The sequence below is a fragment of the Polyodon spathula genome, chromosome 13 (assembly GCF_017654505.1).
Source record: "Polyodon spathula isolate WHYD16114869_AA chromosome 13, ASM1765450v1, whole genome shotgun sequence".
NCBI classification, from domain to species: domain Eukaryota; kingdom Metazoa; phylum Chordata; class Actinopteri; order Acipenseriformes; family Polyodontidae; genus Polyodon; species Polyodon spathula.
Window position 1 is genome coordinate 42,401,864 of NC_054546.1, and position 14,624 is coordinate 42,416,487.

General features: G+C 42.3%; 1 protein-coding gene across 3 annotated transcripts in view; it reads left to right on the plus strand.

The window, feature by feature from the left end:
- Positions 1 to 14,603, plus strand: part of plekhg4 (pleckstrin homology domain containing, family G (with RhoGef domain) member 4) — a 55,879-nt gene extending 41,276 nt beyond the window's left edge. The window contains exons 14-23 of one of the 3 annotated variants that reach the window (XM_041267974.1): positions 2,213 to 3,204; positions 6,204 to 6,453; positions 7,975 to 8,064; positions 8,516 to 8,740; positions 9,243 to 9,413; positions 9,534 to 9,714; positions 9,935 to 10,051; positions 10,144 to 10,407; positions 10,740 to 10,963; positions 14,517 to 14,603. In XM_041267974.1, the coding sequence (XP_041123908.1) occupies positions 2,213 to 3,204; positions 6,204 to 6,453; positions 7,975 to 8,064; positions 8,516 to 8,740; positions 9,243 to 9,413; positions 9,534 to 9,714; positions 9,935 to 10,051; positions 10,144 to 10,407; positions 10,740 to 10,963; positions 14,517 to 14,522 (2,520 nt within the window). In that variant the 3' untranslated portion in view covers positions 14,523 to 14,603. Of the gene's footprint in view, positions 1 to 2,212; positions 3,205 to 6,203; positions 6,454 to 7,974; positions 8,065 to 8,515; positions 8,741 to 9,242; positions 9,414 to 9,533; positions 9,715 to 9,934; positions 10,052 to 10,143; positions 10,408 to 10,739; positions 11,117 to 11,623; positions 11,685 to 14,516 lie in introns of those variants that run through there. The other 2 variants (XM_041267973.1, XM_041267971.1) reach the window with 2 other exon arrangements.
- The last annotated feature ends 21 nt before the right edge of the window (positions 14,604 to 14,624 follow it).

A 14,624-nucleotide genomic window follows, 5' to 3' on the forward strand; every position in this document is an offset into this window, starting at 1 on the left:
ATCTTTCTTACTGGTACTTAAAGTTTGTGCATAAGCGTCAGCCACAGCAACATCAGGTACATTAACACAGTTACGATTACAGTTTTCCTTGAGACGTATGCAGAACCACACCCATTCTGGAAAAGCTGCTGCCTTGCTGGTATATGAAAGCGGCAGCAAACATTTGTTTTAGCTTTCCAGGTTTTCTCACCCAAATGGCTGAGTGTTGTATTGTACTGTAGCCTGGCAGCTGCCTCACAGCTTGCCAGAGCCCCAAGACAATTAGCAGATATATGATAATACAGCAGCACATTTCAGCAGTGGATTGAAGCTGTGATTGCCATCAAGCCATTTCAGTTCTCCATTGTCTGAGAAGATCCCTGCCGTTGCTGGGTGTCTTTTCTGCTCTTTTCTTTCTATTGTCAACAGCAGCGCTGCAAGAATGATTGCATTAGAATCTAAAGCTAAGACAGCGACGCTGCAAGAACGATTACACTAGAATCAATAGCTAAGACAGCGACGCTGCAAGAACGATTACACTAGAATCAATAGCTAAGACAGCGACGCTGCAAGAACGATTACACTAGAATCAATAGCCAAGACAGCGACACTGCAAGAACGATTACACTAGAATCAATAGCTAAGACAGCGACGCTGCAAGAACGATTACACTAGAATGGCTCCATTCTAGGACCTGGATTTCAAGCAGGTTTTTGCCCCAATTATTTCCTCAGAAAGAGCAGTTACTTTTGTTATAGGTCTAACTTGTGCTTTCAAATTAAAACACATTTTTGAGAAAACAAGTGGGAGCGACTTTGCACTTGTGTTAGTAACTGACCGGACCTACCTACTCATTATTTTCTCATGATGTATTTTGTTTTCAGTTTTTAGTGTTGTCACTCGTTGTTAGTGGGATATGACCTGTGGCGTTCCACTGAAAACCTTGGTATGTGACAGTTGTATCACAGCGGCTTTATAAGAAGGTCATGTTTGGAATGTGGGGGACGGGGAGACGGAGAAGGGTTTAGAGGAGAGCAGAGAAATGTCACCGATCAGCTAAAAGAAAACAAAAAACCAAAATTCCACTTTGGTGGGGGAACTGTGGACTAATGGCTCTTCCCTCAGCGAGGACAATCGAAGGAATGTCTTGGATGTCAGGGAATTCAAAGCCTTTCTTTTGGCACTGGAATTCTGGTTTGATGTTTGATGTCCGCTAAAGTAGAAATCTGTGCTGAACATTTTGATTGTTGGGATGTTTTACTTTTGAACTTTATGTCTCAATATGTGCACAGTCTTGCAGTACATATATGCTTTTTGATACATTGGCCAGTTCCCTTTAGTTTGTCGTGATAAAAATACACTGTGGCTTTGTAGTTTATCATGATGCCTACAAATTCACTGTGCTTTACTACACTTTGCTATGCTTTTGACATTGTATACCATGGTAACCAAAAAATAAATAAAAAATGTACAGGTTTTATCAAATAAAACATTTATTAACTAATTGTATTGGTGATATTGTATTATTAATTAAAAGAATATACCTGACTTATTAAGGAAAAATGCAATAATACAAAACAAGTGGTGCAAGAGGGCTTGCATTATTTTAAGTGTTCTTCAGGCATTTAGTCAATTTATTTTAAACTTGAAAGCAAAGTACTTTTAATTAAACTTATGTTACCAATAGCATGCTAGCATTGCTTGAAGGAACTCATTTGCAAAATCATTACCAGCCATTAGGAACAAAAGGCTCAGTGTGTTTACAAGTGTTACAACTTTACAGGACACAAAAGCTGAATCCAAGTGTGAGGGATTCATGTAAAATGATCACTGCTTAAAGTAACACCTTACAGATTCACCCCCACTTCACTGGATCACACGCACAGAAGTGAGGCCTGCTGATCATCATTTACAGTAACAAAACACAGCCTCTTCAGTAAGGGCTATGCAGCAAAAGTGCAGACCACATGGGTCACCCTGCCCTGCAAAGTGAAAAAAAGAATCGGCTTTCAGTCTGTCTGAGGCTGCTGTAATAAAGAGCTGCTTGTCTTATCTCCTAAAACAACTTAAAAGTCCTATTGTAACGATGAAGCACTTTGTTGGCTGGAGTTAGTTGTGCCACACAGTGTCACTTTTCATGTGTTTGTAGAGCAGAGATGCTGATGAATGTTTGCATTCTTCTTTCTCTGATGGGTGGCTCCGTCTGATCCTGTCTCTTTCTTTCCTGCCGCAGGCTTACGAGTGGGCACTGGATGGTATGCGCCACCTTGCCTGCATCACCATGGAGGATTGCAGCATGCCAGAGAAGTGCGGTACGGTCATCAAGTGCCTGGATGGATACCGGCGGCAGCACCCAGATATACCCGAGGCCAAATTCACAGAAATGAAGGAGCTGGCAGGCGAATTAAAAAATGACAGAGGACTGAAGCAGTGGAAGTTCGCCTGGTCTAAGTGCCAGGAAACCAAGCAGATGTTTGAGAAGAAGCTGGAGGCCGCTCTGAGGACCAGGAGGTCCCTGCCCTTGGACAGGGCAGTGTCGTCAGACGAGGGCAGCGTTAAGAGCTGCAGCGGCGCTAACCCGGCGAGTAGGCGGCACTCGGAGGGCTCAGATCAGAGGCTGCAGCACGAGCGCAGCCACAGCATTTCATATTCCTGCAGCAGGAAATCGACCTCCGGCGGCTGGACCAGGGACAGACTGGCGACCCATTCACCCGGCAGTTACTACGGAGCCGGGAGCAATGGTCTGGAGGACTCCATGGCAGAATACGTTCTCAATAGGACCCCCACCCCAGGCCGGCATGGCTTTGATCACAGGGTGCCAGGGCAGGCAGGTGCTGCTCCGGATTCTCACAAACTGACCCGCAGCACTTCTTCAGAGGAGACTGGCAGAGACACCCTCACGGCAGGACTCCAGGGCAGGGCTTCCTCCTGCTCCTACAGCCTGGGTTCAGGCAGCCAGCAGGGGAGGAGGCTGCTGAGGAAAACCCAGAGTTTCGAGGTTGCTCCCAGTGAGGGGCTGCGGTACGGCACCTGTCACAGAACTCTCAGCGAGCCTGCCAGGCACGGCAACACTGGGGTTTTTATCAAGGGCCTGGAAGTAAGCAGTACAGAGATTGTAGACCGGACCTGTACATCCAGGCAGCAGGCACCCCACAGCTGGTCTCCTTCCCAGGCAGATGAACAGAGGAGCAGCACCCCAATACCTGAAGCGAGGGTCAAGGGCAGGTAGGTGTCAAAGGTTCCCCATCTGTGAAGTCGATTTAGTGCTGGGTTTCCAAACGCTTTTGGAGTTCTGTATTTAATACAAATACTTGCATGACAGTGATTTGTGTGAAGGGAAAACCACAATGTGCTAGCAGTGCTGATAGAGTAGGTTCAGTAAGAGGAAAACAACGTTGTTTTTGTTTGCTCCCTTTTTATGTTTATATATTCCTGTTTGTAAAAGAACAACCCTTCCTGGTTGCTAGGCATCATGGGAGCCCCAATCACATGACTCGTAGGAGACACTGGGAGAGCTTCCAAAGCCTGCTGGGAGACTGGATATATAGTAAATACATTATTGCAGCATTCAGATACAACTTATAGTAAATATATTCGTGCAGCGTTCAGGTACGATTTTGTACAGCAGAGCGGTAGAGTATGACACAAGGGGTGGCTATTTCGTTTTCCTGTTTAAGAGGAGAAGGATTTTGCTTCATAGACAGTTAATTGGGAGCAGAGGAACAGGCTGATCTTGGCTCCTTTGTCCTGGTAGGAAAGTTTACCAACCACAGGCAGGTCCAGCCACCCTTTGTTGAGGGGCTCTGAATGTAAAACATACATTTATAATAATAATAATACTTATTATAATACCACTGGGAAAAAAAAAAAAAAATCTTACATGGCAGAACAAATAAAAGCTTAATAAGGCTGCCTTTAGCAGTGGTTCTACACATTGCAATAACAATGCAGGCAGCCACGTTGTAATACATCTTTAGTTAGCCAAAATATATAAAAAATTCTAATACAACTCTGTGTCAAGTGTATTGCCAATAAACACAAGAACATTTCTTTCTATCCAAACCATCTATTAAACACCATGCAGGGCAATGCCAGAAACAGCTACCCATATGCTTTTAGGCACGGAATCTTTAAAAACAGATGAAATGAATACGCTGAGAAATACTGCTCCCTTAAGCCATTTCTTGTCACAGTTCACAGTGCATTTAGCCTTCTTTGATTCCCCTTTAATGAGTTTTCCATGGGCATACCAATAGTGGTATCTTCAAGAGTCACTTTCCCACATGGAAAAGTACTGTAAAGACATCTCAAAGTGCTTTTATGGCAGTGCTGACTGTCGTACCATGATGTTGTATCTTGTTATTACCAAAGAATGATTTGATTGGTTGGATATTTCTTATTACATATAAAATACAGTAGAACTTGAAGAGTGTCCTCTTTGATATGTGCCACCCGTGTCTGCCCTCCATCCGAGTTTCTTGTTCTTCGTCATGGTTCCCTGTGTCCTTCGCCCATTTTAAAAGGCTCCTATTTCTCCAGCCTGGACCCGATTTACTGAACAACCTTCGGAGCCCTTTACATTAACGCAAGCCAATGAGGACCTACTTTCTGTCAGGTCTCTCGTTGTTTGTCTGGAACCATCATCCGCAGACGCTTCTCTCCCTCTCTCCAGTATGGAGGCTGGTCAGTCTGTGCCCTGACCCCAGATAACCAGTGATCGCTCTCAGAGTTAGCATGTTTCTGCTTTACAGTCTCATCTAAACTTCTGCTTTTTGTTTTTGTTTTCCAGCTATCATTTAATATATTATACAGGTCTGCAGTTAATAATGTGGGGTATGTCAGTTTTTCCATAAGTTGATTTAATTGACTGGAACTTGAAAGTATGATTTTACTATATAAATATATACACAGTCTCACAATTGGCAATACATATGATATTTGCTAGTAAAAATTGATTGATATATTAAAGCTTGATGTATGTGAAAGTTTTAGCTGTGGTGTTTCTAGATTAACTGTATCTACAAAAATTAAGTTTGTGGTATAGCGAGCAGCTCTTGTTCAAGATCAGTACCGGTAAACTAAACTACTGAGGCCTGGATCAGAGGAAAAAGAACTCTTACACGATACCCAGTGGAACGGAAAGCATGTGACCAAAAGAATAAGCGCTGAGCGAGATATCCACAAAAGAACACAGTAGGAAATCTTTCAGCTTCCATTCAAATCCACTTCACTTAGGGAAAGCATGATGTCATCTCGTTCTCACTAGAGCTAATTATCACATCGGGCGAGTTCAGGGGTCTGCAGAAGCAGACTCTGCACCATAGGGTTAGCTGATCCTACAATTAAATTAAATTAAAAAAACTGTTTGCATCCTGAATCATCATCATCATCATCATCATCATCATCATCATCACCCTTCTTTAATCCAGACTGATGAATGCCTTTACACTGTACCAGGTCCTCTCCTCCTTACACGGGTCACAACTGTGTTTGAAATGATCTGTCCAATCTCACGCAGCCTCCTTGGGTTTGTGTCTTTGGATCAAACCTGCGGTTTAACTTCAGATTAGGAAACAGATCCCCAGGACCCTTTGGAGTTGGGAATTAACCTTCCAGCTTGTTGAAGGTGTTAGCCACCCTCTGTCACTGGAAACAAAAGGTTATTGGCTTCATGTATGAGGTAGTGGAGGCTGGTAGACACGGTACTGTAGCTCTCTGAGTATCATTTCTATAAGGAATGTATACTGTACGCCCTTGTTTGAGAGCAGTGCAGAAAAGCAGCAATGTAATGATTGCATTGTTGTTCAGAGCAGTTTCTTGCTGGTTGTATTCAATTGAGAACTATTTTACTTGATGAATGTTTGCCATTCCATGAAAACAGTGAAGTTTGTCACACTGATAAGTCATCTTTATCTAGACTAATGGCAATCATAATGATACACAGAAGTTTCATCATAAAAAGGTATTGTGCTTTCCAGTAGTCTGATATTGATACAACAAATGTTACATTTCCATGGAATGACCTTTGTATTTTTGCACTTGCAAAGAAGGGCATGATGACATCTCCCTGTGTCTAGACCTTAGGGGATGTTTAATATCATTTATTGTTCTTATTGTTTTAAAATCACACTGTGAAGCTTTTAGTGAAAAAAAAAAAAAGAACCTGCATACAATATGATGCCTGTGTGTAACCGAGCGAGCCTGGTGTGTTTTGTCCTTTGCAGCAAACTGAGGCACATTGTGGATGAGATGGTGACCACAGAGCAGGAGTTTGTGCGCTCGCTGCACTACATCATTGATAACTACTTCCCTGAGATGGAGCGGCCGGACCTGCCCCAGGACCTGCGGGGGAAGCGCAGCGTCATCTTCGGAAACCTGGAGAAGCTCTTCGATTTCCACAGCCAGTACTTCCTCAAGGAGCTGGAGAGCTGCTGCAACCACCCGCTGAGAGTCAGCCATTGCTTCCTGAGACACGTGAGAGCCTTTCACTGCTACTAAAAAAACACCTTCCACTGCTTCCTCAGACACGTGAGAGCCTTTCACTGCTACTAAAAAAAACACCTTCCACTGCTTCCTGAGACACGTGAGAGCCTTTCACTGCTACTAAAAAAAACACCTTCCACTGCTTCCTCAGACACGTGAGAGCCTTTCACTGCTACTAAAAAAAACACCTTCCACTGCTTCCTCAGACACGTGAGAGCCTTTCACTGCTACTTAAAAAAACACCTTCCACTGCTTCCTCAGACACGTGAGAGCCTTTCACTGCTACTAAAAAAAACACCTTCCACTGCTTCCTCAGACACGTGAGAGCCTTTCACTGCTACTTAAAAAAAACACCTTCCACTGCTTCCTCAGACACGTGAGAGCCTTTCACTGCTACTTAAAAAAACACCTTCCACTGCTTCCTCAGACACGTGAGAGCCTTTCACTGCTACTAAAAAAAACACCTTCCACTGCTTCCTCAGACACGTGAGAGCCTTTCACTGCTACTAAAAAAAACACCTTCCACTGCTTCCTCAGACACGTGAGAGCCTTTCACTGCTACTTAAAAAAAACACCTTCCACTGCTTCCTCAGACACGTGAGAGCCTTTCACTGCTACTTAAAAAAAACACCTTCCACTGCTTCCTCAGACACGTGAGAGCCTTTCACTGCTACTTAAAAAAAACACCTTCCACTGCTTCCTGAGACACTTGATACCACACAGTTACCTCGTTTATTTGCACAATGTAATAGGATTCAAGCTACTTGTTTGTGTTCTGTGTGCTCTCCAGCAGGAGCTCATTAGCATAATAATAATAATAATAATAATAATAATAATAATAATAATAATAATAATAATAATAATAATACCTTAAAAAAAATGTATCAGAAAATGAAGGTTTAAGAGTAACCTGTGCTTTTAGTAAAATACTGTATTTCGTTATCAGCAAGAAACCCATAGAGGTTAGAGGTAGTGTACTCAAGTTCTGATGATGCAATATGCTTCAGAGTAGCTTACAAAGAAGTGAGTCGAAAAGCTTGAACACACACTTGCCTTTTCTCACAATGCTTGGTTTGTAAAGGAGACAAATGATGTATAGACAAGCAAACACCCGGTGTACTTCAAATACACATGCCATGTACCCAGAAGAGTTGGGGTCACTCGCTTCACAGTTCATAAAGCAGGATTTAAAAAAAAAGAAAAGAGAAAGACAAATTCTGCCCTCTTGTGGTTCTCGCAGATGTGGGGGGGTGTCCCTCCAGACTCAGACTGTGCCCAGTCTGGAGTCTGAGATCTGAACCCGTGGTGGTAACACTGCACTGCAGGAACAAATCCAGCACAATGTAGACATTCATAACTTTATAACAGCATAGTCCTAAATGAAGGCTTTATCTAAAGCATGTCTACTTGAGGATAGCTATTCAATTTAAAAGCAGTTTTACTGTACGTTTGATGTAAGAATATCTACAAATGTATAATTGTAATACTGTATCATTATTTCTCTAATTACAGCAAGACCAGTTTGGGATGTATGCCTTGTACAGTAAGAACAAACCAAAATCTGATGCCCTGCTGGCTAGTCATGGGAATGCCTTCTTTAGGGTAAGTATTGCATTGTAAGTGCACTATCTGGGACTGGTAACAAAACTATATATATATATATATATATATATATATATAGATATTTATAATATAAATAGCCTAGTTTTAACCTTGCAAAAATAATATTATAATACAGGCTTTGTTTCAAAATTCAAATATGACTGCTCTTTAAAATCAGAATTCAAGTCAAAAGGACAATTCTAGGTGTAATTCTAGGTGTAAAAGTTTCCATGGACACGCACACTGATAAATAAGAAGCCACGCCCAAGACTTGCGCATTAATTGATTGCTGAAACATTTGTATTTACAGACAGATGAACAGGATTTCTGTGCTCTGTGCAAAACAGACATTTCAGTCCCGGATGCAGCCTTCCTCAATTTGAAGTCTGAATTGCACATGTTTATTTGTTCTGAGCTTGATCACAACCCAATGCGTTTCCCTTCCCTGCAGTATAAGCAGTTGCAGCTCGGGGATAAGATGGATCTGGCCTCCTACCTGTTGAAGCCAGTCCAGAGGATGAGTAAATACGCCCTGCTCCTGAAGGACCTGATAAAGGAGTGCAGCGAGGCACAAGAGCAGGAGCTCAACTACCTCCGAGCAGCTGCCGAAATGGTCAAGTTCCAGCTTCGCCACGGCAACGACCTGCTGGCGATGGATGCCATCAGAGATTGCGATGTGAGTACAGTGAACTCTTCATCTGATATGCAGTACACAGCACAAGCTGAATGGTGCTGGGATTGCTTTGAAATGGTAGACTGTAATAGACTTATCATCATTTTTAATGTGGGGTTCACGAAAAGCATTGGTTGTAATTTTGTTAGCAGGACATAGGGGTGCACGGTGTGTGGATAGGTAAAGTGTGATATTGCATTTTGCGCGTGACTTCATCTTTATTGTTGCGAATGGTTGTACTGTACATTAGTTTCGCAGACCTCGAGTAGCACTAATCTACTTTAGGTATGTTGTTTCAAGATTAGTGCTAATCAGGTCATGTGAAACCACCCAAGAATAAGATTTTCAGGTTTTGTTTTTTTTTTTTTCCCAGAACAAATACATTTTTGTTCACTTAGCAAAACTACTTACAAACCCCCATATAAGATATATTGTTTTTTTTTTTTATAGAGAACCAAGTAGTACACAACATGGAAAGCAATACGTGTTTCTGTTTTATGTACAGGTGAACCTGAAGGAACAAGGGCAGCTGGTACGACAGGGCGAGTTTACTGTCTGCTACGGGCGGAAGAAGTGTCAGCGCCATGTGTTCTTGTTTGAGGATCTTGTGCTCTTCAGCAAACCCAAACGAGTTGTGGGGGGTCTAGATGTCTACATCTACAAGCATTCTTTTAAGGTGAGACATTTTAAATCAGTCAAAAATGTAGATCTCGTTGAAGAATGTAATACTGCTGGTTTTAAAGCATTGTGTTTTCTATCATTGCATTAATCAGCTCTTTCTTCTCTTTCCTGGTAGACTGCAGATGTTGGTTTGACAGAGAATAGTGGGGACAGCGGTCTGCGCTTTGAGATCTGGTTCAGGAGACGAAAATCAAAAAACCAAACGCACATCCTTCAAGCAAGTACACCTGAGGTCAAGCGTGCCTGGACTGCTGATGTAGCTAAAATACTTTGGCAGCAAGCTACAAGAAATAAAGGTAATTAACCTTCCGATCATCGTTTTGTTGTGAACGCCTTCCTTCCAGCCAGCTCACCATTAAGACCCAGCCTGATCAGATCTCCCTCTGTTATGATCAGCTCTTTGTGAAGTCCCTTTGCTTGATTCTAATGCAACACCATTCAGTAGAATTTATTAAAATCAGGATGTAGTAGAATGATTTGTACTTAAAAATATATATGTGTGTATTTTCTTTTCAGAAGTACGAATGCAAGAGATGGTGTCAATGGGCGTGGGTAACAAACCCTACCTGGACATTAAACCCAGCGATGCTGCCATCAATGACAGAGCCATTGACTATATTATGAAAGGAAGAGGTTTGTTTGTTGTTTTGTAAGCATAAAATACAACAAATAAATCCATATAGAAACTCATGATTCATTTCTTCGTTTCCTTTGTTTGTTTCCAGGGGCCAGAACGAGGGCGTCCATCGCGGTGTCTTTGTTTGACCACTCCAACCCCTTCAAGAGGACGCAAACACCCATTTCTGGAAGTAGTGCCCCTTCAGCCTGCAATACACCTTCCTCTTCATTACTGGGGCCTCTTAACCTACACATGTATACCAGCCAGTCCTTGCTGCCTGGGGTAATGGCCACAGACAGGCCTTTCTGCATTGGTACTTGCATAGAGGAAGATGAGCTGGAACATGAGACTAGCAGCCAGCCGTCGATGAGTAAGTGCGCTTGTGTGTTTGTTTAGATCATTTGTGAAAGCATGCATTCTTGTTACTGTATTTGTATTGTAGGACCCTGCAAGAGACTTAAGATCTGCTGTTTTAATCGGAGTAAAGCATTGCAATCATAAGTTCAGTCAAATACACAAAATACCAAATTAGCATTCACTTATAAAACTGAATAACTAGCATTGTAAGGAAGATATTGTTGCTAATAAATGACACCAGGTTGAAATATAACAAACACACTTCTTTAATGGCAGTGGTAGAACAAAGAGTACCTATATTATTTTTAGAGACGAGAGAATAATTATCCTGTGTTTCACTCTTAGCTACAGAAAGTTCCGAGTCTTCCTCCCGTTGTATGTCGGGCAGTGGTTCCAGTGGATCAGACAGTGGCTGTGTGTCCAACATTCTCCCTGAAACCCTGTCGGAGGAGCCTGGATCACCGTGTGATACAACATGCTACTCCCCGTCTGGATCCAGACGCGGCTCGAGCGCCACGTCGCCACTCGACGACAAGCCGAGATTCACAAACAGCCAGTACATTTCAGCAGTAAGTATACAGGCATGCTATCCCAATATGTCATCTGCCGCTACATTTTCAAAGCTTTTCAAATGCAAACTGATCGATAGTATTGCCATCTTTTGTTGTTTACTTTATTGCACCGTTTCTATCTGCCTCAGAGGGATTGAAGATTTATAATTTTGAGCATTATTCATTACTATTCAAAAGCATTAAAAAACGAATGAACTCCGACATGTCCCCTCTTTATCACTCCTGACATGGTACAGCATGTACGGGTGTACTTTGTGTGTGGTTCAACTATAATTACCCAGTTCAGGGCTCTAATAAGGCTGTACATTTTGACAGACTGGAAACGCAATGTCATTTAACCTAATAATCTTGCTTTTCTTCATTTCCGCACAATATTCCTTCACTTGCAGCTATTTCTAACCCAAAGGGCTTTAGATAAAGAAAAAATTATATGTTTTGTATAGAGGACAGTGATTTACAATTATAGAGTTGAAAAGTAACAGTCAACCTTAATTTATCAAGGGTTTTTCAATGCAAGTAATGGAAAAATCTGTTTGAGTCTTGTATAAGTGGTAATATAATACAAACCCAGTGGTTTGCTACAAAAGGCAGTGCTAGTCTAACTTAACCCTTCATTTAACCCATTAATAACTACTGCTTTTGTCCTTCCACCTGCAGAAAACACGCCAAATCATAAGTCCATCCACAATAGTGTGAGAGCTGTTATCCCCACCTTTATTAAGTAAGTAGGGAGGTGCTTTTTGTTTCATCGCAGGAAGTTATCTGCCTTTTTTTTTTTTTTTTTTTTAAATGATCCATAACAATTTCCCTAAAAAATGTTTTAAAATAAATAAATAAATAATAACTTGCTTTGCAGTTTAATAAACATTAATCTCCCCACAGACAATGGGTATACTATAACCTTGTTTAACAACCATGTGCAAAGTAGGGTTGGCCATGCTCCGGCTCTGGAGCCCTGGAGCCCTGGAGCCAGCTTTGCGACCTGGCGCCAGAGCGGAGCGTGCCATTTTTCTGAGCTGAGCTCTGGAGCCAGAGCAGAGCTGGAGCTGGGGATGCTGGAGCCGGAGCGGAGCATGCCATTTTTCTGAGCTGAGCTCCGGAGCAGGAGCTGGGGATGCTGGAGCCGGAGCGTAACGTGCCATTTTTCTAAGCTGAGCTCTGGAGCTGGAGCGGAGCTGGAGCTGGGAATGCTGGAGCCAGAGCGGAGCATGCCATTTTTCTGAGCTGAGCTCCGGAGCAGGAGCTGGGGATGCTGGAGCCGGAGCGGAGCATGCCATTTTTTAAAGCTGAGCTCTGGAGCTGGAGCGGAGCTGGAGCTGGGGATGCTGGAGCCAGAGCGGAGCGTGCCATTTTTCTGAGCTGAGCTCCGGAGCCGGAGCAGAGCTGGAGCTGGGGATGCTGGTGCCGGAGAGGAGCGTGCCATTTTTCTGAGCTGAGCTGCGGAGCTGGAGTTGGGGATGCTGGAGCCGGAGCGGAGCGTGCCATTTTTCTGAGCTGAGCTCCGGAGCCGGAGCAGAGCTGGAGCTGGGGATGCTGGTGCCAGAGTGGAGCGTGCCATTTTTCTGAGCTGAGCTCCAGAGCTGGAGCAGAGCTGGAGCTGGGGATGCTGGAGTAGGGACACTGGAGTGCTCTGGACCACTATTTCCTCCCTTTCACATTTGAAAAAATCCTTCCTGAATTATTCAGTTTAAACATTTGAATAAACAAAATAAATTAGTAATAAAATAAGTACATTTAAATTCAGAGGTACTGTGTAATGCACATAACATTTCTGCTGATTATAAAGGGTCGTCCAGAATTCTCAACTAGAATCACGTATTCCGGTATCTGCAGCTGTAAGTGCATAGTAAGAGGACAGTGAGAGAATTATTGGAATGCAATCCAAATGTACATAGCAGGCTAGGGTTGAATAATAAAATAAAAGTTTGGTAAAGATTGGTACAGAATCATGGCAGTTCTCATCTTCACAATGTAGTTCATTAAATGAAATGTATATTATAGTAATACTTAACATAAGATACTGTACTTTATAGAAAACTGATTCTGTTCAAATAACATTTATTTTACTTCTGTACAGATACCTGTTCAAGATTCAGACATGTATTTGAATATTTATTCATTTGCAAAACGTTATCAAAGTTATTACATGTAACACTGTTAAAGTTGGAAAACATCCCACTATTAAAGTTGAAAAAATCACGTGTGCATTTCAGGTAAAACATATAGTAGACACCTACACGTATGCAGCGATCACCTTTGGGTAGCTGTTTTTTTTTTTTTTTTCAATCAAGCTGTTTGCTTCCTTTATTTTCAAAGTGGTTAATTTACCTTTTGTAGTCAATGAAAACGTAAGCTCTACCATGGAAGTGGTATGACACAGTGGGTTAATTCACTAGTATGCTGTGCTGTTTCACCTTGGGATCAGCACCAGCTTATTCCTTCCTTCGTTTTCAAAGAATTGGATCATGTCCTATGTAGACAATGAAAGTTTTTTCACAAAATTGAGGTAGCACAGTGGGCTACTTCACCAACATATTTTACTGTTTCACCATGGGGGACTGGGATCAAATCCTGCTCATTCCTTCCATTATTGTTGAAAGACTTGGTGAATTTGCCTTATAGGCAATGAAAACACAGACTCTGCCATGGCAGTGATATGGCACAGTGGGCTAATTCACTGGTATGTTGTACTGTTTTACCTCAGGGGATTGGGTTCAAATCCTGCGGATTCCTTTTTAGCCCACTGCACCACCAGCTCCCACAGGAAAGCTGTATTTCACACTGACTATATAAGACTATCAGCAGGATTTGAACCCAGTCCCCAAGGTAAAACAGTACAGCATACCACTGAATTAGCCCACTGTGCCATATCACTTCAATGGAAAAGCTTCTTTTTCCTCGACCAAAAGTAAAATAGCATAAACTGTGACACAAACAAAACCTAATGGCTCTACTATTGCTTGAAGCCATGGGAATACTTCCAGCTATATAAAAATGTCATCATTATTTTATCAAAAAGCAGACTCTGCTCTCGCCCTCCCACCCCAGCTCATACTTTGTAGGCTTTCCCCTAATATACATGTAGAATACAGTCTACATTAATACACATTTGTTTTAAGATCTTAAAACCAGATTTTACATTCTTGTCTTATTAAAAACCTGATTGAACAATTAAAATAAATAAATAAATAAATTGGGTGTTATTATGATAGTCAAAAACGTACATTACTGATCAGAAGTTTTGGTAGCAGTGTGGAGCTGCACCAGAGCAGCCCCAGAGCTGGAGCAGGGGCAGCTGGAGCCAGCCTGGAGCTGGAGCAGAGGCTGCTGGAGGACCAGCCTGGAGCTGGAGCCGGGGCTGCTGGAGCTGGAGCAGGGGGTCTTCATAAGTTCTGCAGCCGGCCTGGTAGTTGAGCTACCGGAGCTGGAGCATGGCTAACTAGTTTAATGAACCGTAGGACTGTAATCTATAATCTACAGAACATGTACCTTAGCAGTTATATATGCATACAGTTTCACTAAAATACTTTTGTACTTTTTTTCTTTTAAGGTGTGATGTCTGGCTGCTCTTGAAAAGGGCAGTGTGGAATCCCTTTCAGAACAGAAGAGAAAACAAAATCAATATTTTTTTTTTTTTGTGCTTGTCAAAACAGAGCAA